Genomic DNA, 21,260 nt, shown 5'->3' on the forward strand with positions numbered 1-21,260 from the left:
TCGACTCCCGTCAGGGTACTCGGTGTAATCCTAGACTCTGATGTGTCATTTCAGCCTCAAATCCAATCGTTGTCAAAAGTTTGTAGAATTCACCTCCATAACATCTCTAAAATTCACCCCTTTTTAACAAATGAAACCACCAAACTCCTCATTCACTCCCTCGTTATCTCTCGCCTTGACTATTGCAACTCCCTTCTCATTGGCCTGCCTCTCCATAGGCTCCTCCCCTCTTCAGTCTATCATGAACGCTGCTGCCAGGCTCACCACCTTACCAACTGCTCAGTGTCTGCCAACAATCTCCTCAAATCCCTACACTGACCTCCATACAGTGTCTGACAACCCTCTCCTCCAATCCCTACACTGGTCTCCATTCAGTGTCTGCCAACCCTCTCCTCCAATCAATACACTGGCCTCCATTCAGTGTCTTTCAACCCTCTCCTCCAATCCCTACACTGGTCTCCATTCAGTGTCTGCCAACAATCTCCTCAAATCCCTACACTGACCTCCATACAGTGTCTGCCAACCCTCTCCTCCAATCCCTACACTGGTCTCCAATTCAGTGTCTGCCAATCCTCTCCTCCAATCCCTACACTGGTCTCCATTCAGTGTCTGACAACCCTCTCCTCCAATCCCTACACTGGTCTCTATTCAGTGTCTGCCAACCCTCTCCTCCAATCCCTACACTGGTCTTCATTCAGTGTCTGCAACCCTCTCCTCCAATCCCTACACTGGTCTTCATTTAGTGTCTGCCAACCCTCTCCTCCAATCCCTACACTGGTTTCCAATCGCCCAGCAAATTAAATTCAAAATACTAACCACAACATACAAAGCCATTCACAACTCTGCCCCGAGCTACATCACCAATCTTGTCTCTAAATATCACCCAAATCGTCCTCTCCGCTTTTCTCAAGACCTCCTACTCTCAAGCGCTCTCATCTCCTCCTCCCATGCTAGTCTCCAGGATTTCTCCAGAGCCTCTCCCATCCTCTGGAACTCCCTACCTCCATCTGTCCGGCTATCCCCTACTCTTACAGAAAAAGATTTGTTGCGCTAAACTAGGAACAAAAAATAAAAGCAGCTAACACAATATTGTTGGGCACAATAACAAGAATAGGGGATAAAGGTGTAGCGCTAAAAAGTGATGGTAAATGAGCAAAAAGTTCATATGTAATAAATTCAATGGCATAAAAAATGAATACAGTCCATCTAGAAAACTCCAATGAAGAAAGAGAGAACCGTCACCAACACCCAATATAACTGACTCTTACCGCCAGTGTATGGGATATACACAATAAGCAAATCTCTGAAAAATCAGATCCATAGCTCTTCTTCATCGAACGGTCCACTTATCAAGCAATAGATCCTTCTTCCACAGACACACCAGAAGCAAATAGCTTAATCTTTTCAACACCTTGGCTAAGAAATATGCTGCATAGGTACAGCACGGTGGTCACATATATGGGAAATGAAAGAAATACTCTCATTGCGCAGACATCCAAAAAAGGGTAAATTTAGTCCATTAAAAATTAAATATACAACTCACATGTGATGTGTGCAAAACAGGCAAAGCGTCCAGCGCTTCCTACCAACAAGATGGGGGCCACTCCTCTGTCCACACCTCTACGTCACTCGTCCCAGGCTCAACCCGACATTTCCTCACAAACGTGCATCTTCAGGGGTGTGGTCATGACGTGTGACGCTAATATTTGTAGGGGACGGACTCGGATGTGAGGTCTGGATATTGGGTGCGATTCACCAGGCAGAAGTCATCTCCTCCTGGCCAATGAACCGCGCAATTACATACTGAGTGCGATCCACAGGGCGGAAGTAATCTCCCGACCAATGAACCGCTCTACCCGGAAGTTGTGTGTGTTCCACAGGGCGGAAGTCATCTCCCAACCAATGAAGCGCTCTACCCGGAAGTTGTGTGCGTTCCACAGGGCGGAAGTCATCTCCCAACCAATGAAGCGCTCTACCCGGAAGTTGTGTGTGTTCCACAGGGCGGAAGTCATCTCCCAACCAATGAAGCGCTCTACCCGGAAGTTGTGTGCGTTCCACAGGGCGGAAGTCATCTCCCAACCAATGAAGCACTCTACCCGGAAGTTGTGTGCGTTCTACGGGGCGGAAGTCATCTCCTGACCAATGAACCGCTCTACCCGGAAGTTGTGTGTGTTCCACAGGGCGGAAGTCATCTCCCAACCAATGAAGCACTCTACCCAGAAGTTGTGTGCGTTCTACAGGGCGGAAGTAGTGATCTCCGGGCCACTAGACCACACCTCCCAGAAAAATAATCTAAAGTGCGTTCCACAGACCGGAGACGGTTGTCAGCCATGGTCCCCTACTCTTCTACCTTCAGGCGATGTCTGAAAACTCATCTCTTCAGGGAAGTCGATCACATCTCCAACTAATCTCCTACCACTTCCATCAGCTCATTCCCCACAGTTACAACCTTTTGTACCACCTGCCCCACCCTATTAGATTGTAAGCTCTTCTGGGTCCTCCTAATCCTCTTATATTTTATTATTTATTGTAACTGTATTGTCTCCCATTTATATTGTAAAGCGTGGCGTAAACTGTTGGCGCCATATAAATCCTGTATAATAATAACCTCTCAGGTACATCTACCATCTCCTGTGGGGAATCCATACACTTTAGTTGAAGGCTCTACATCAGTGTGATGCCTCATATACTGTATATGAGGTCCCATCTACAATACATGACTTGCATCATACTTGGTGTGTATATGAAATGTCTGCAGGATTGACCTCTGACCTCTGGAGGAATGGGGTCTCCGTCATTGGGTTACACTCAGGGAGAAGTTTGTATGAATTGTGTATATTTCCCAACATTGTCTGCCGGTGTTCTCATCATTACTGTTATTTCTGAATTGGAGAAGAAGGAAACGTACCTGGAAGCCACAAGCAGCTCTCCTTTGTGATTGGCTGCATGCCCCTTTGTGTCACCCTGCAGGTATAAATCTTCCCATAATCCCGAGCTGTAGGTGTTATAGTCAGAGAACAGGACAGAACGTCTCCGCTGCCTCGGGTCACTCTCTGCTGTCCTTTCTCCAGATCTCTTCCATTCTCTGACCAGGTGACCTCAGGGGTGTCTCCAGGATCACAGCCACTCACATCACAGCTCAGAGTCACAGGACTTCCATAGACCGGTATATAGGGGTCACTGGAGATCTCACTGACCACATAGAGACCTGTGGAGGAAAATATAATACATAAATACTAACTGACCTTTCCATATATCACAGCCAACAATAGCGATCTCTCTACAGACAGAGGAGGAAGAAGTGGAGGCAGTGATCTCTCTGCAGACAGAGGAGAAAGAAGAGGAAGCAGTGATCTCTCTGCAGACAGAGGAGGAAGAAGTGGAAGCAGTGATCTCTCTGCAGACCGAGGAGGAAGAAATGGAAGCAGTGATCTAGTACAATATATAAATTGTTATAATATACACATCAATGTACGAGATCCATGTATATAGTAGAGCAATGTTTCTCAGCCGTTTCTAGTCATGGTGCCCTTGAAGTATTTTCAGTCTGGAGGCTCCCAGTCTAAAGCCGGTACACACCGACAGTTTTTTTTTTAACCCATCAGTCTGAAAAAAATAAAAAAAAATAAATAAAAAATAAAAAAAACTGAGGAGCTCATTAAAAGCTTGCTGTACTAACTATCCAATGTTGGTACAGTGATCTCCCCGCTGAGCTATTGTGTTCTGACAAGGAGGATGCCCCCCATCAGAACACACGATTCAGGGCTTGTAGCCATTGGCTGCCAGCGCTGATTGGATGCCGATCAGCTGCTGGCTTTCCACAATGCGCGTTCAACAGAAGTCGGATGTTCTGCCGCCTTTTGTCCCACAGGCTGCTGTACACACAGGCCGAATATCGTCTGGTTTCTGTTGAACCAACTGATATTGGGCGATATTCTGATTTCCAGGGACACACTACTTCTGTTTTCTACAGCTCTATCCACATAGGCTCTTATGTGATTGCGCAGCTCCCCCACACTCTGCTGAATGAAGTAACAAAAAATAAATCGATCACTGGCTGTGTAATTAGTGAGAACAGATAATGATATGTAGCACCCTCTTGTGTACATAGTTGTGTAGTGTAGATAGATGCTTGTTAGAAGCTTGAGTGTGAGTCAGAGGGTTTACTTTAGGTTAGGCTAGAGGGCTCTGTAGGTCAGACCTCTGGTACTTCCCCCTTGTTATAGAAGCTTGGAGAAGTTTCTAGAAGACTGTGGGCAGAGGCCAGAAAGTGCTGATCTGAATATTTATGGGAATCTGGCCAATCCCCAGGCAGGAGGCCTGGTAGGGTGGCTGAACCAGCCCATAAATATTGAGGAGCCTGGCCAGCAAGCGAGTTGGGTGGAAGATCGATGGTTGATGTGCTGCTTTGTAGCCTGGGAGAGGGGCCCGGAAAAGGGGGTTCTGCCTCCAGGCTGGAGGAATGAGGAAAGCTGACAAAGGGATCTCCATTGACCTGCAGTCCCTTGGGGAAGGACAGCCTGCATTGCCTGGAGAAGAATCAGCCTGGCAAAAGGCCTGAAAGCAATTCTATAGGTGCAGGACAAGGACGGTGTGAGTACCTCTAAACCTCAGGGCTCCACCCCATGTCTCTACACTGTGCTAAACATGACCCCGCCCCAACTTCTCTACAGCATGCCAAACATGACCCAGTCCCAACTTCTCTACACCATGCTAAACATGACCCAACCTACACTTCTCTACACCATGCTAAACATGACTCCGCCCCAACTTCTCTACACCATGCTAAACATGACCCCGCCCCAACTTCTCTACACCATGCTAAACATGACCCCGCCCCAACTTCTCTACACCATGCTAAACATGACCCCGCCCCAACTTCTCTACACCATGCTAAACATGACCCCGCCCCAACTTCTCTACACCATGCTAAACATGACCCCGCCCACACTGAGACTTGTCACTGCCATAAATTTGAAAATGACCGGATTTTTTTCTTAAATGTCCATTTTCTCAGTTTAAACATTTATGAATAAAATCTTAATTTATGAGATTTGCAGATTATTGCATTCTGTTATGTAGATTTTACACAGTGCCCAACTTTTTGCACATACATACATACATATATAGCACCCTCCTAGATAGGGGCTAGAGTGTAGATAGTGCATGGTCTCCTGCTTAACATGAGATCGATAGGTAAAACATATTAGCTTATTTAACAGAAGGCTTTCATTGTTTAGTGGAGGTATCCTGGGTAATTCATAGTGCTGCTGCGATTGGCTCCTCTGTATCTGGGAAGCTTTTGAAAGTGCTGGGTGAACAGGAGTGACCCAGGCAGAGCAGCAGCATGATTACAGGGAGTGGTGCCCCTGAGCATGCTGGGTGCTGGCATTTAGCTTTAGTGAGCACCAGTGGCGGCTGGTGCTCCATTTTTTTGGGGGGGGGTGCAAACAAAGCCCCAATTAACCTCATAACACCCCCCTAATCACTTGCCCATGATAGGGCCTACAGACATATAGATGGGTAGATAGATAGATAGATAGATAGATAGATAGATAGATAGATAGATAGATAGATAGATAGATAGATAGATAGATAGATAGAACAGAGACCTGGTGAAGGTGGGGGTGTTGTGGAAATTTTATGAAGATGTATTTAATATGTATTGTCATAGAGTCTCCCAGTGTTAGTTCTCCCGCAGCCCGCTCTAAAGAGCTGACTGGGGCAGACTGACGCTGGTTGAGATCCATTTGGTAGTGAAAAGCTTCTTTAGGATGTAGAGAAGAGTTGGCAGAGTGGGGATATGTCCGCCAGCGAAGGGCCCTGTGCGATGCACAGAACGATTGTCTGGGGGAGGGATGTGTTCACTCTGCAAAGACATTATTGGTTATGGGGGGGGTGTACACTCATGTCGCCCCTGTTTGTCTGATCAACACATGGAGGAAGGGCCATGGCGTGCCCCTGCAGATAATCTCCCATCCTCAGGAACAGTAGTATAATCCGGGGATGTGTTCTCTGAACAACGCAGAATAAGGATTCACACCAACGGTAAAAACGGGAGTCTTTGTGTGGGGGCAGTGTTCATGATTTCAGCCACCCATGCGGCTTACTGGAGATGATGGCTTCCAGGTACAGGGGGCAGGAAATCGTACACACTGCCTCCGCCCAGACACGCCCATACACTCCCCTAGTCATTGTTCTTTGGTTGTTGTATAACCCTGTAACGACACCCCGAGTATGAAAGGGGTTAAAGCCGTTTAGGACATTCCATTTCTGAACACAAAGGCAGCTACCGAACACTCCAATCAGCCGAACAAGAAAGCCATACGAATAATCCCCCCCCCCAAGTACGAGATGAGGCTCTGTACGGAAGGTCAATCAGGAATCAGACTTTTTTTTTAGAACCAAAATTACAAGTCTTTATATACAGTTAAAGAGGAGGTTCCCCCTCCTGCCCATATTACTCTAACAATACAACTGTAACCAGAAACCTAATTAACATGAGCTAGTTTACTAAATCATTTACCCAGACTAGGTGACTCAGAGACATGACCTTTAGGACAGACTTGTGGTCACCAAGCTTCACACATTAGTATAAACACAGGACACCTTCTCACAATAGCAGGATCTAATTAACAATACAAACAGTGATCTACCCCCTCCTCCTCAGCCTAGTAGGCAACAAACTATAGTAGGAGGAGACTGTCTGGCTCCTACCCAGTTCTAGAGGCCAATGTGATCAGCTCTCTCAACTAACAAGTTGAGTTCAGAATCAAACAAACCAAGAATAGTCTTTACATTTATCCTGGGAGATATTGTGGATAAATATTACTGTCCCATTTTAAGCAATCCAAGACATACCCTCCCAGTCACCATTTCCAATATGGCATACACAGGGTTCTTTCTTTTCTTGGTCACCCTGCGCCCAACAGTGACTCCGTCACATGGCTCCCTCCTTGTGGGACACTCCAGCAGACCCAACTTGATCCTTCTCGGGTCAACTTGGGGATGTCCGGAACTAGGAGGCTGGAGTGACGTCTGTTTGCCAGGACAACCCATCAGCATTGCCATTTTGCTTGCCGGGTCAGTAGCTGATGGTGAATTGGTAAGGTTGCACGGCTAAGCTCCACCGCAGCAACCTGCCATTGACTCCTGAGACATGGTTAAGCCAGACCAATATGTTGTGGTCGGTGACTAATGAAAATTCCTGTCCTTACAAATAAGGGTTCAAATTTTTAAGGGCCCAGACCAGGGCCAAGCACTCCTCCACTGCCGCATAGCTCACTTCCCAAGGTAATAACTTTCTGCTTAGGACAGGGTGTTCTCCTCCATCCTCCCCGATTTGGCTCAGCACACCCCCCAGTTCAAACATGGAAGCGTCTGTGTGGACAAGAAAACGTTTGTTAGGTACTGGGGCAGCCAAGACAGGGGCATTTACAAGTGCTTGCTTGAGGGCTAGAAATGCGGCTTCACAAGCTGGAGACCACAGGACCTGCCTAGGTACATTTTTTTTCTTCGGGTCAGTCAGGGGCTTGGCGATAGCACTATAATCAGGGACAAAATGTCTGTAGTACTCTGCAGTTCCCAAGAAGGCTAATACCTGGGTCTTGGTACGGGGTGTGGGCCAGTTAGCTACTGCCACTACCTTGGCTGGCTCTGGTCTCTGGTTCCCACACCCTACTCAGTGTCCCAGGTACTGCACCTCCGCCATACCTAGATGGCACTTGTCTGGTTTCAAGGTCAGGACTGCGGCCCGAATCTTGTCCATAACCACCGCTACGTGAACCAGGTGCTCCTCCCAAGACTCACTGCAGATCGCAATGTCATCCAGGTATGCACATGCAAAATCCTGAAAGCCATCGAGGAGCCTATCCACCATATGTTGGAAGGTAGCCGGGGCATTTTTCATCCCGAATGGCATGACCTTAGACTGGTACAGGCCAAACGGGGTAACAAATGCCGACTTGGGGATAGCATCCTCGGCCAGGGGAATCTGCCAATAGCCCTTACACAGGTCTATTGTAGTTAAATAATGTCCCCTGGCTATACGATCTAGCAGTTCGTCTACCCTGGGCATTGGGTAGGCGTCAGTGGTGGTCTTCTCATTGAGTCGCCTGTAGTCCACGTAGAACCGGGTATGTCATGAACCTTGTATGTTCTAATCCCGGAGCATCGGATGACTGAACCATCAGATGTTGCGATCTGCAATCTGATTCTATAGCAGCAGAGGAGTGTCGGGAGAGTGGAACCGAGCGAGCAGGGGCTCGTTACATTGGTGGCAGCGGTGGGATTTGCTCTCCAGTTACTGGGACACGCCAAACCACCACAGTGAATGACCAGCTATGCAACCTGCAGGAGAGCCACACTGAAAGACTTACTTGAGAGCCGTGGAGGGACCGGTGGGACAAAGAACAAGGCCACCCTGATCAATGAGCTAGTCAAGATGGATCAGAGGGATGGTGATGCGGGACCCCGGTCAGTTGAAGACTTGTATCAGCAACGAGTTCGAGAGCGGTTGGCATTATATGGTGCTAACCCATCAGAGACCACCATACAGAATGCCATTAGAGACATCCAGCTGCAGGATGAGCGACAAGAGAGAGAACTAGAGCGGCAACATGAGCGAAAAATGACGGAAATACGGCAATCGGAGACAACGCCTAAAGATACAGCGCCTTTCCGTAAGTTGCCCTTTCGGGCGTTCAAACTATTTAAGGAAGGAGAGGAGGAAATTGAAGCATTCCTGCAGGACTTTGAGAGACTATGCCAGATACATAATGTACTGTCCCAAGATTGGGTTGCTTTACTGGCGAGTAATTTGACTGGCAGAGCAGCCGATGCGTATCGGGCCCTGGAGGACGAGGAAGCTAAAAATTATGATTGGGTAAAAGAAGCTCTGCTAGCCCGATTTACCATTACACCCGAAGCCAGTCGGATTAAGTTTAGAGAATCCCGGAAACAAGCCAACATAACATACGTGGAGTGGGCACATCGTCTGCAGCGGAACCTTAAGGGCTGGTTCCAGGGAAGCCACGCTCATACCATAGAGGACATCACCCAGCTAGTACTCTTAGAACAGTTCTTTAACCACACCCCTTCGGTAGTACGGGATTGGGTGCGAGATAAGGGACCACAGACTGTACAGCAAGCGGCTACTTTGGCCGATGAATATCTGGACTCTCGAAGGTCAGGCGAAAGCGAGCGCTATCCACCAACCAGCCTCTAACCCAACTTCAGTACCTCAGTGGTCTGCCTCTAGACCCCCAACCCGACCCAACCCTCCTAATGGAACTAAGTGCTATACCTGTAACCAAAACGGTCATCTGCAGCGATATTGTCCTACCTGATCCACGAGGTACCGAGAGACTGCTCATCCATCCAGACCATTGGCTCATTGCTTCCAAAACAAGCCCAACTATCGAGATGTTCAGGAAGAGTGTGGCAAACTTTTTGAGGCTGATCTCATCTGTGACGGATCCTATCCCACACTCCGCTGAGTGCTTCCATCAGTAATACTGCTTCCTCCAGTCTGACCATCAGAGAGATATAATATTATAGCTGCATTGAATACAAGTCTAGCCGAAAATAGCTTGTAGAATCTTGAATGCTTTATTGGACAGAACACAGCCTTTTTATACACATTTAACACAAGGGGTTAGATAACGAGGTAGGGCTGACTCATGGATACGCCCCCTCCACTCTAGCAAAAACTTAAAAGACAATTGTTAATTAACACAACATTTAAGGCAGCCCTGGTGACCAGACAGTTCGTCTCCGCAGGTCAATGTAAACAGCTCTTTCAAGAATCATGTATTGTTCAGAATTAACAACCAAATAACAGGGTGAATGTGGACAGAAAAAGGTCCTTGCAGCCAGTGTCCGCGACAGTGCCCCCCCGTCCCATAGTCCGGCAGACCCAACTAGATCCACCACGGGTCAGCTTGGGGCTGTCCGGGAGAGTCTTATAGTTCAGTTTGCCAGGAAAGTCCATCAGTGTTCCCATTCTGGTTTCCTGGCCGATACTGTATGGTAAAATTGTAAGGCTGCAGTGCCAAGCTCCATCGTAACAAACGTCCATTATCCCCGGAGACCCGATTAACCCAGATTAATGGATTGTGGTCGGTGAGCACCGTAAAAGATTGTCCGTAGAGATAAGGTTGGAATTTCTTGAGAGCCCACACCAGCGCCAAACACTCCTTCTCCACGGCTGCATAACTGACTTCCCTGGGTAGCAGCTTCCGACGGATGTAGGCCACTGGGTGCTCACCACCCTCAGGCCCTACTTGGCTCAGTACTGCCCCCAGCCCAAATGTAGAGGCATCTGTGTGGACACAAAAACGTTTGGTTGGGTCAGGGGCAGCTAGAACAGGAGCTGAAGTTAGTGCATTCTTTAATCGTTGGAAGGCAGCTTCACACTCGGGGGAGCACAGTACCTGTCGGGGAAGGTGCTTCTTAGTCAGGTCTGTCAGGGGCTTAGCGATGGAACTATATTGCGGGACAAATTTCCTATAATACTCAGCTGTGCCGAGGAACGCCAGGACCTGGGTTTTAGTACGGGGGGTCGGCCACTTGGCAACTACCTCAATCTTAGCAGGCTCGGGTCGTTGTTGTCCGCTGCCTACTCGATGTCCAAGGTACTGTACCTCGGACATCCCTATGCTGCATTTCTCTGGCTTAAGGGTTAGTCCTGCAGCTTTGATGCAGTCTAATGCCCCGTACACACGGTCGGACATTGATCGGACATTCCAACAACAAAATCCTAGGATTTTTTCCGACGGATGTTGGCTCAAACTTGTCTTGCATACACACGGTCACACAAAGTTGTCGGAAAATCCGATCATTCTGAACGAGGTGACGTAAAACACGTACGTCGGGACTATAAACGGGGCAGTAGCCAATAGCTTTCGTCTCTTTATTTATTCTGAGCATGCGTGGCACTTTGTGCTTCAGATTTGTGTACACACAATCAGAAATTCCGACAACGGATTTTGTTGTCGGAAAATTTTATAGCCTGCTCTCAAACTTTGTGTGTCGGAAAATCCTAAGGAAAATGTGTGATGGAGCCTACACATGATCGGAATTTCCGACAACAAGGTCCTATCACACATTTTCCGTCGGAAAATCCGACCGTGTGTACGGGGCATAACACGACACCCAGGTGAACCAGATGATCCTCCCAGGTATCACCGTAGATCGCAATGTCGTCCAGATATGCACAAGCATAGTCCTGGAGGCCATCAAGGAGTTGGTCTACCATCCTCTGGAAAGTCGCCGGTGCATTCTTCATCCCAAATGGCATTACTTTAGACTGATATAAGCCAAATGGGGTAATGAACGCCGATTTCGGAATAGATTCCGCATCCAGAGGAATTTGCCAGTACCCTTTGCATAGGTCAAGGGTTGTCAGGAATTTTCCCCGAGCAATGCGATCTAACAGATCATCGACCCGGGGCATAGGGTAAGCATCAGTGGTGGTGCACTCATTTAATCTGCGGTAGTCTACACAGAAGCAAGTTGTGCCATCCCGCTTCGGTACTAGGACCACCGGGGAAGCCCAGGGGCTGCTAGATGGCTCAATGACTCCCAACTCAAGCATCTCCTTAATCTCATGACGCATCCCCTCTCTCACTGCGTCAGGTATCCGGTAAGCCGCCTGTCTTAGCAGCAGTTGTCCCGGGGTCTCCACACGATGCACTGCCATAGTAGTGTACCCGGGGACTCTGGAGAACATTTCCCTTCTCTGACTAAGGACCTGTCTAGCTTGTTCTCTCCACGTCGGCCATAGCTGGTCGTCAAGCTTTTTCATCTCTATCCCTGCAGTAATTCTGTTTAGCTCTGGGAGCACCAGCAGGGGGAGATTCTCAGAATCTTCCACAGCTGGAGCACATATAGCGGCTACCTCTCCTGATCTTTCCCAGTATGCTTTCAACATGTTAACATGAAAGGTCAGTTGGACTCTTTCATCCGAACATGTAGCCATTAGGTAGGTTGAGTCACAGAGCTTTGCCACAACCCGGTAAGGTCCCTGCCAAGTGGCCTGTAACTTGTCCTGCTTAGTTGGCCTGAGGGCAAGAACCTTCTGCCCAACCTCAGGAGTGCGGTTCCGAGCAGTACGATCGTACCATCGTTTCTGCCGCCTTTGGGCAGCCTGAAGGTTCTCCTGGACGGTGTCCATGAGTTCCTTCAGTCTGTCCCTAAAACTCAAGAATGTATGCTACGATAGAGGACCCTTGGGGATCAATTCCCCCTTCCCAGTGGGCTCTGACTAGATCTAGGGGCCCCCTCACCCACCTCCCATACAGTAACTCAAACGGGGAGAACCCGGTAGATTCCTGCGGCACCTCCCAATAAGCAAAGAGAAGGTGTGGCAGATATCTCTCCCAATCCCTGTGAGAGGTTGCAAATGTCCTAAGCACCTGTTTCAGTGTTTCATTGAACCTCTCACACAGTCCGTTGGTCTGGGGGTGATAGGGAGAGCTCTGTAGGGGCTTTATCCCACAGAGCCTCCATAACTGCTGAGTGAGCTCAGCAGTGAACTGGGTCCCCTGGTCAGAGATGATTTCACGAGGGAAACCCACCCTGGCAAAGATCCGGAGCAAAGCATCAGCCACAGTTTCTGCATGGATATTTGCCAGGGGAATGGCCTCCGGGTACCGGGTGGCATAATCCACCACAGTAAGGATATATCTCTTCTCAGAAGGACTAGGTCTGGGCAATGGTCCAACCAGGTCTATGGCAACGCGGCTAAAGGGTTCATCATTGATTGGTAAAGGGTGTAGGGGAGCTTTCAGTGGGCCCCCATGCTTACCCACCCGCTGGCATGTGTCACAGGTCCGGCAATACGGTCGGACATCCCCTGTAATCCCTGGCCAAAAAAATGACTGAGTCAGAAGGTGGAGGGTCCGGAACATCCCCAGGTGTTCGGCTAAGGGTATGTCATGCCCAATGCGCAGCAGGTCATGCCGATATTTCTGCGGCACAACCAGCTGCCGCTTGGGTGGATGGGAGGCTGTCTTTCCCCCAGTAACCCGATAGAGTAATCCCTGGACCCACTCTATCCGCTCCCAACCCCCCAGGGTCCAATCCTGCTCTTTCCCTATAGCTAGCTAGGGAAGGGTCGCTAAGAGTTGCCTGAGCAAAGTCTTGGGGAGAAGCCCAAGTCGGGGTAGGAATAGCTGGGGTAGTACAGTCTAGGTCAGGGGTGACAGGTCTTACCTGGGTCCCATCCTCGAGGGAGCGCACCTCCATCCGGGCTTGCTGGTGGGTGGTAACAGGGTAGGCTTCCGGGGATACATCCAGGGAGAAGGCTGAATTTAAACGTCCCAAATTGTTGCCCAACAAAACCTCTGCAGGTAAGTTCTGCATTATTCCCACTTCCACTTCTTTGGCTCCCGAACCCCAATCAAGGTGAACCCTGGCAGTGGGGACCCGCATAACATTTCCCCTGGCCACCCGCACAGCCACAGACCGTCCCGTCTGCTTTGCCAGGTTTATCATTCGGGACTGTATCAGGGTAATAGTAGCTTCCGTGTCCCGCAGTCCCTGGGCAGCCCAACCATTAATCCACATGGCTTGTCGATGGTGCAAACGATTATCTGTAGTGGCAGCTTGCACAGGGTCTGCCTCATGTAGAATTCCAATATTCTCCTCATTTGGGTAAGTCACATCATCTCTCTCCAGACAGTGTGCAGCAGCCCGGGCAGGTCCAAGGGGCCTGTTGTTCCGCGCGTCCTGGGAAACATTCTGTGCACAATACCTCCTAACATTCCCTGCTTGGTTGCATCTGTAGCAGAGGTCCCCTTTTCCTCGTGAAGATGGTAGCTGAGTGGGGCCAGGGATCAACGGCTGGTGTGGAGGGGCAACGCTCCGTGGAATGTTGGGGTCTTAGGCTCTGGTTGTACAGTCCGCCTTGAATCCACGTATTGGTCAGCTAGGGTGGCAGCTTCATCCACGGTGACTGGCCACCGATCATTTACCCAGTCTTTAACTTCATGTGGGGTATGATCGTAGAATTGATAAAGAAAAAACTGCGCTTGGAAAAATTGTGAAAGCTGCGGTTATAAGTGTGGCACACCAAAAGCAAGATAATAAACAAAAAAAGTGCTAAAATGATATAAACAGTAAAGAAAAAGTGTATTCTTTATATAGTCCGTGTAGTCCCATATGAATGTCCACGACAAATGAAGGAGGTGAAACTATCATAAGTGAATAACGTAAAAGTTCATCCAAAGTGAATAAGTGATGAAACAACAATGGAACTGGAAAACACCAAGATATTGCGCTTACCAGAAGTAAGCCAAATAGGGGCTTTTTCATTCAATGGGAAAAACGTCAGCGTGTGACGAAACACGTCTGGGAGGGACGTGCTGACGTCACCACGTTTGCCCTGTGAGGACGGGAGTGTGTTTGAGTGCCGGCCGGCTCTGTTTTATCCCTTCGCTTTGTATCTTCATCTAGTGTAAGTGTTACTCTATTTTAAATAAACCAGATTCATACAGTATCACACTATTGGCTTTTTTTACCTTATATGCACTGCTGAGCTCGGGTCTGATTGGCCAGGACGTGTCTACGCCGTTCCTGATAGGAGCCTCTTGCACTCCATCATATCTGCCCACCCTATCTGGATGTCTGGTAAGCAGGATTTCCCCTAGGTTCGCTGCTGCAGTTCTATTTTGTGTTTTACACGTTTGGCTGTGTGGAATTTTGCTCATATAAGTTTGCCATCTGGTAAGCAGTTTGTGCATGTGATGTGTTGCACCTAGAGGGTCCTTTTCAATGTCTTTATCTGGGTGATTGGTGCATACTTGCCTTTTATCCAATCTGATAAGCAGATTCTGGGTGCTGGTTTTTGTTTTTCTACCTACACACTTTATGTTATCTCTTTGCATGATTGCATGACACTCATCTATCATCCTTAGTTGTTGCGCTGACATTGGATGATATATGATCACACATGATTAGTTGTTGTTGAGTGTTGCACTTATTATCTGTATTTGGAGTGTTTTACATTATCAGTATTACGCTATGTTTTTGCCATATATTTTTGGATAAAACCTCTATGGACTGGATACACGGGACAAGTGCATTTATCCTATTGCATCCGGATCGTCCATCCAAAGGCCCAGGCTGGGTTTAAGCCACTTGCCCCTATTTGGCTTACTTCTGGTAAGCGCAATATCTTGGTGTTTTCCAGTTCCATTGTTGTTTCATGACTTATTCACTTTGGATGAACTTTTACGTTATTCACTTATGATAGTTTCACCTCCTTCATTTGTCGTGGACATTCATATGGGACTACACGGACTATATAAAGAATACACTTTTTCTTTAGTGTTTATATCATTTTAGCGCATTTTTTTGTTTATGATCGTAGAATTGTTCCAGGAGGATTAGCTGTAGCGCATCTGCCATGGTAACAGCTTGGCGCCCGGTCATCCAACTCTCCGCTGCTCGGGTCATTTGATGAGCCCATTCTGTGTAAGGCTCTCTCCTTTCGGCGGAGGTTGCGAAACCTCAAACGGGGTGCCTCTGGAGTAATGCCGAAGCGAGCTAATAGTCTTTCTTTTACCCTGTCATAGTCCTGGCTGATCTCATCAGGGACATTATTGTACGCCTCTGCAGCCCTTCCTGTGAGCCGGCTGACCAGGAGCGTGACCCAATCTGCTTTATTGACACCTTGGAGACTGCAATGCCGCTCAAACATTTGCAGGTAAACATCAATTTCATCTTCACCATCTTGAAACATGCGGAAGGCGGCATAGGGTAGCTTTTGCGGACCGCTGGAGCTTCCCAGTTGAACATAACTGACGCTCCTTGGTCCCGCTGGAGTTCAGCCATTCCCAGCTGGGACACCTCTGTTAACACTTGACTGATAACCTCCTGCGGGGGGTGAGTACCATACAAGGCCAGTCACCACTGGACATCACGCTGGAACTCTGTTGCCTCTGAGGTATCTGCTGGTGGGTTGCTGGCCTGGTCAATCTCCATTAGTTCGGTGATGAGAGTCGCTTTGGATTTGTTGCTGGAGACTTTTCCACGGGCTTCCAAGAGATCCTTCAAGGTGCTGCGCTTGAGTCTGGCGTAGTGATGTTCCATCTGCTGTTAGGAGCAGGGGGTCCCGGTGGTGATTTGGGTGTGCCTAGGCAAGAGGAAGCATCCCACAGCTTGCCACCAATTGTGACGGATCCAATCCCACACTCAGCTGAGTGCTTCCGTCAGTAATACCGCTTCCTCCAGTCTGACCATCAGAGAGATATAATATTATAGCTGCATTGAATACAAGTCTAGCCGAAAATAGCTTGTAGAATCTTGAATGATTTATTGGACAGAATACAGCCTTTTTATACACATTTAACACAAAAGGTTAGATAACGAGGTAGGGCTGACTCATGGATACTCCCCTTCTTTCTTCTAGCAAAAACTTAAAAGACAATTATATAATTAACATGTTAATTAATACAACACTTAAGGCATCCCTGGTGACCAGACAGATCGTTTACGCAGGTTAATGTGATCAGCTCTTTCAAGAATCATGTATTGTTCAGAATAAACAACTAAGAATAGTCTTTGGGCAAGTCCAACAAAAATAACAAAAAAAAGAATAATATAGAAATACCAAATAACAGGGTGAATGCGGACAGAAAAAGGTCCTTGCAGTCAGTGTCCGCGACACCGTCCAAGCTGCTGCCGGAGATAATCGGCAGCACCATCGTCAGGCAGTATGGGTTAATGGGCAGCCGGCCCAGGGACTCCGTGATTCCGGGGCTACGATTACCCTCATCCAGCCTCACATGATTCCCCAGTAGGCCCGGACCGGCCAGACTGTTGCAGTCAGGGTAGCAGGGGGCAAGGTGCTATCCACCGCCCAAGTCCTCTTGGATTGGGGCTCAGGGGAGCGACAAGTGCGGGTGGGATTACTACGTGAGTTACCCGCAGAAGTACTTTTGGGGAACGATTTGGGGCATTTGACTTCCTCATATGCCCCAGAGGCCGCGACCACCTGACATCAGAGCCAACTTCAAGGCAACTCCACTCCTATGGGGACCCAGGTAAGACCAAATCCTCCTACATTACCCCGACTTGACAACCCTGTATCCTGGGATTCTCCCTCCGACATTAGGCAAGAGACTCAGAATGACCCAACATTAGCTGGTTATCGGGACAGGGCGGGCAAGGATCCAGGGGGGTTGGGGGAAGACAGAATAGAGTGGGAAGGAGGGTTTCTTTATCGTTACACTGAGGGAATGGGTACTGGGAAGTGACAGGGTCCCCACAAACAGCTAGTTGTACCCCAGAAATACAGACGGGAGCTATTGCGGCTGGCTCATGACATCCCCTTGGCCGGACATTTAGGGTTAGCTAAAACCCGGAGTCGGTTGTCTCATGCGTTCTTCTGGCCCAGGTTACATGCTGAGGTGCGAGAATACTGCCGGACCTGTGAGACTTGTCAGAAAGTAGGGAAGACAGGGGATCACCCAAAAGCCTCGCTGCAACCCCTGCCGATCATTAGAGAACCCTTTAGCCGCATAGTGGTTGATATTATAGGCCCACTAGCCCACCCCAGTGCCACTGGGAAGAAGTATATTCTTACGGTGGTGGATTACGCCACCTGCTACCCGGAGGCCATTTCCTTATCCAATATCCAGGCTGATACAGTAGCAGATGCCTTGCTGTTGGTATTCACTAGGGTAGGGTTTCCCCAGGAGATATTGTCCGATCAGGGTACCCAGTTCACAGCCAAGCTGACGCAGCAGCTCTGGCGTCTCTGTGGGATGAAACCCCTCCAGAGCGCCCCCTACCACCCTCAGACTAACGGGCTGTGTGAGAGATTTAACGGGACCCTGAAGCAACTGCTTCGGGCCTTTGTGGAGAGTAGGAAGGATTGGGAGAAATATCTTCCCCATCTACTGTTTGCCTATAGAGAGGTACCCCAAGAGTCCAGGGGGTTTTTCCCATTTGAGCTGTTGCATGAGCGAAGGGTTAGGGGGCCCTTAGACTTAGTGGGAGGGGGTAGAGGATCCAGAAGGCCTCCCCATCCTTAGTTATGTCTTGGAACTCAGGGAGCGCCTGTGGGAACTTACTGATCTAGTCCATGAGAATATGCAATTGGCCTAGAGTCAGCAGAAGGTTTGGTATGATCAGTCTGTGCGGAATCGCACCTTTTATATCGGACAGAAAGTCCTGGTACTAAAACCCCTGAAGCAAAATAAATTACAGGCCTCCTGGCAGGGCCCCTATCAGGTGGTAAAACAGCTGTGCGATACCACCGACGAGGTTGCCAGCTGTGCAGACAAAAATTAAGAGGACGTTCCACATTAATATGATGAAGGCCTATCATGAAAGGACTGAGGCCGCCATATGCACTCCTGCCACCGGGGACTCTGAATATCTACCGATGCTGGAGCTTCCCGAAATCAGTAACTGTTCCAGGGGTGTGGAAGATATAAGGCTAGGAGATAGATTAGGATCCCAAGAACAAGAACAGGCCAGAGAATTACTCCAGGACCGGCAGGAGATGTTCTCGGCACTGGGTACACTCACATAGCTGTGCACAAGGTAGAGACCCCCAGGCAGAAGCCCCTGAGACAACCAGCCTATAGGATTCCCAGGGCAGTGCAAGAAGGGATGAGAGCGCAGATTAGGGAGATGCTCGAGTTAGGGGTGATCGAACCATCGGCAAGCCCCTGGGCTTCCCCTGTAGTATTAGTCCCAAAACGGGATGGCACGACCCGATTTTGTGTGGACTACAGGCGACTGAATGACTGTACTGTGACAGATGCCTACCCTATGCCCTGAGTGGACGAATTGCTGGACAAAATAGCTCAGGGATATTATCTGACGACTACTGACTTATGTAAGGGCTACTGGCAGATTCCCTTGGAAGCGCAATCAATTCCAAAGTCAGCCTTCATCACCCCGTTCGGCCTTTACCAGTTTCGGGTAATGCAATTCGGGATGAAGAATGCTCCGGCTACCTTCCAGCGGATGATAGATGAACTCCTCGATGGTCTGCAAGATTTTGCATGCGCGTATCTTAAAGACATCGCAATCTATAGCCAGACATGGGAGGAACATCTTAGACACCTGGGAATAGTGCTAGATAGGATACCTGACCCTGAAACCAGACAAATGTAATATCGGGATGTCTGAGGTACAATATCTGGGACATAGAGTGGGATGTGGGAAGCAGAGGCCAGAACCAAGACCCAGGTACTTGCATTTTTAGGGACAGCAGGGTACTACAGGAAGTTTGTACCCCACTATAGTGACATAGCCAAACCCCTGACGGACCTGACCAAAAAGACTCTCCGTAGACAGGTCCTGTGGTCCCCGGAGTGCGAGACAGCTTTCATCAGTTAAAAACTGCCCTAACGCAAGCTCCCATACTGGCGGCACCCGATCCTAACAAATGCTTTGTCATTCATACAGATGCCTCCATGTTCGGACTGGGAGCCGTACTAAGTCAAGTTGACGATGACGGGAAAGAGCACCCGGTGGCGTATCTCAGCCACAAGTTGTTACCCCGTGAAGTTGGATATGCTGCCGTGGAAAAAGAGTGTTTGGCCTTAGTCTGGGCGTTAAAGAAATTGCAGCCCTATGTGTATGGACGCTCTTTTACAGTAATGACGGACCACAATCCCTTGATAGGGCTTAACCAGGTGGCGGGAGAGAACGGCAGATTACTAAGGTGCAGCCTGGCTTTGCAACCGTACAATTTCACCATACAATATTGGCCAGGGCCTCAAAACGGGAATGCGGATGGGTTATCCCGGCAGACGGACCTGGAACCTTAAGACTACTTTTCCAACATCCTCGAGTTGACCCGTTCGGGGTCCCACTGTGGCTGTTGGACTGTTTCCCAGGGGGAGTATTGTCATGAACCTTGGAATACTGGATTGTCATGAAGCTTGGAATACTGAAGTATTTCTCCTCTAAATTCATAATGCTGGGACAAATACTGTTAGGAGATGCTGATGTCAATTCCAGCCACCTGTCTGTTGCCTGCTAGAATGTGTATTGTAAATAAGTCTAGTATGGGATCTAAGAGTCATTAGATCCCCATTGTTGTTTGTGTTAATTAACTCTGCTGTGTCTATTGTGTGAAGAAGAGTTCGGTGTTGATTTGTGATAATGTTGATTGTGTTTTCTGAGCTACAAGATGGCCAGTCTGGCCTAAAGGTCATGTCTGAGTCATCTAGGCTGTCTAAAGGGATTAGTTAATTAGCTCATGTTAATTAGGTTGCTGGTCACAGGTGTATGTTCAGAGTAATATGAGCAGGAGGTATACACCTCCTCTTTTACTGTATAAAAGAGCCTGTATTCCTCAATAAAAGAGATTCCTGGTTAAACTTACATACAGCCTGCCTGGTGTTTGTTCTGAGCTATCACAACTGGGTTAGAACGGCACATAGCTGTAGTTCTAATCCCGGAGCATTGGATGACTGAACCATCAGACGTTGCGATCTGCAATCTGATTCTATAGCAGCAGAGGAGTGTCAGGCGAGTGGAACCGAGTGAGCAGGGGCTCGTTACAGGGTAGTTCTGTCTTTCTTCGGCACCAGCACTATAGGCGAGGCCCAAAGGCTGTCAGAGGGCTCAATGACTCCTAACTGAATCATCTGCTGTATCTCCTTCCGCATTCCTTCTCGGACTGCTTCAGGGATATGGTAGGGGGGCTGTTGAAGGGGTGCTTGTCCAGGGGTCGTGTAGCCTGGTTTTTGGGATAATTCACCTGTTTCTCCCACAGAAGCCGCTTAGCCTGTTCCTTCTTTGTGGGGCTTAACCGGTCCCCAAGCTGTACGAGGCTAATAAGGTCAGTCTGGGGATCTCTCTCTAGTAAGTCAGGGAGGGGTAAACGTTCGGAGTCGTCTGCAGCAGGGACACATACTGCAGCAACATCCTCCTGCCGTTCCTGATACTCCTTCAGCATGTTCACATGAAAGGTTCGCTGGTTTCTTTCATCTGCACAGCTGGCAATAACATAGGTAGTATCACATACCTGGGCTACTACTTTATACAGGCCCTGCCAAGATGCCTGCATCTTGTCGATCTTCACAGGCTTGAGCACAAAGACCTTCTGCCCAACCTGGAAGATACCCTGTCAGGCCCCCCGATCGTATCATCTCTTCTGTCTCCCCTGGGCCACCTGGAGATTCTCCCTTACCATCAGAGACAGTTGCTCCATGAGGTCCCTGAGTTTCAGAACATAGGGCACTATGGGGGTCCCCACCTGCTCTGTCTCTCCCTCCCAGATCGAGGGG

General features: G+C 48.7%; 1 protein-coding gene across 1 annotated transcript in view; it reads right to left on the bottom strand.

Moving 5' to 3' along the window:
- The window catches only part of LOC141111802 (uncharacterized), a 275,091-nt gene that overhangs the window by 17,401 nt on the left and 236,430 nt on the right, over window positions 1-21,260 (bottom strand). Inside the window, exon 6 of the mRNA XM_073603937.1 lies at window positions 2,909-3,208. Within this exon, the coding sequence (XP_073460038.1) occupies window positions 2,909-3,208 (300 nt within the window). The remainder of the gene's footprint in view (window positions 1-2,908; window positions 3,209-21,260) is intronic.

This window comes from Aquarana catesbeiana, linkage group LG11 (genome assembly GCF_042186555.1).
Source record: "Aquarana catesbeiana isolate 2022-GZ linkage group LG11, ASM4218655v1, whole genome shotgun sequence".
NCBI classification, from domain to species: domain Eukaryota; kingdom Metazoa; phylum Chordata; class Amphibia; order Anura; family Ranidae; genus Aquarana; species Aquarana catesbeiana.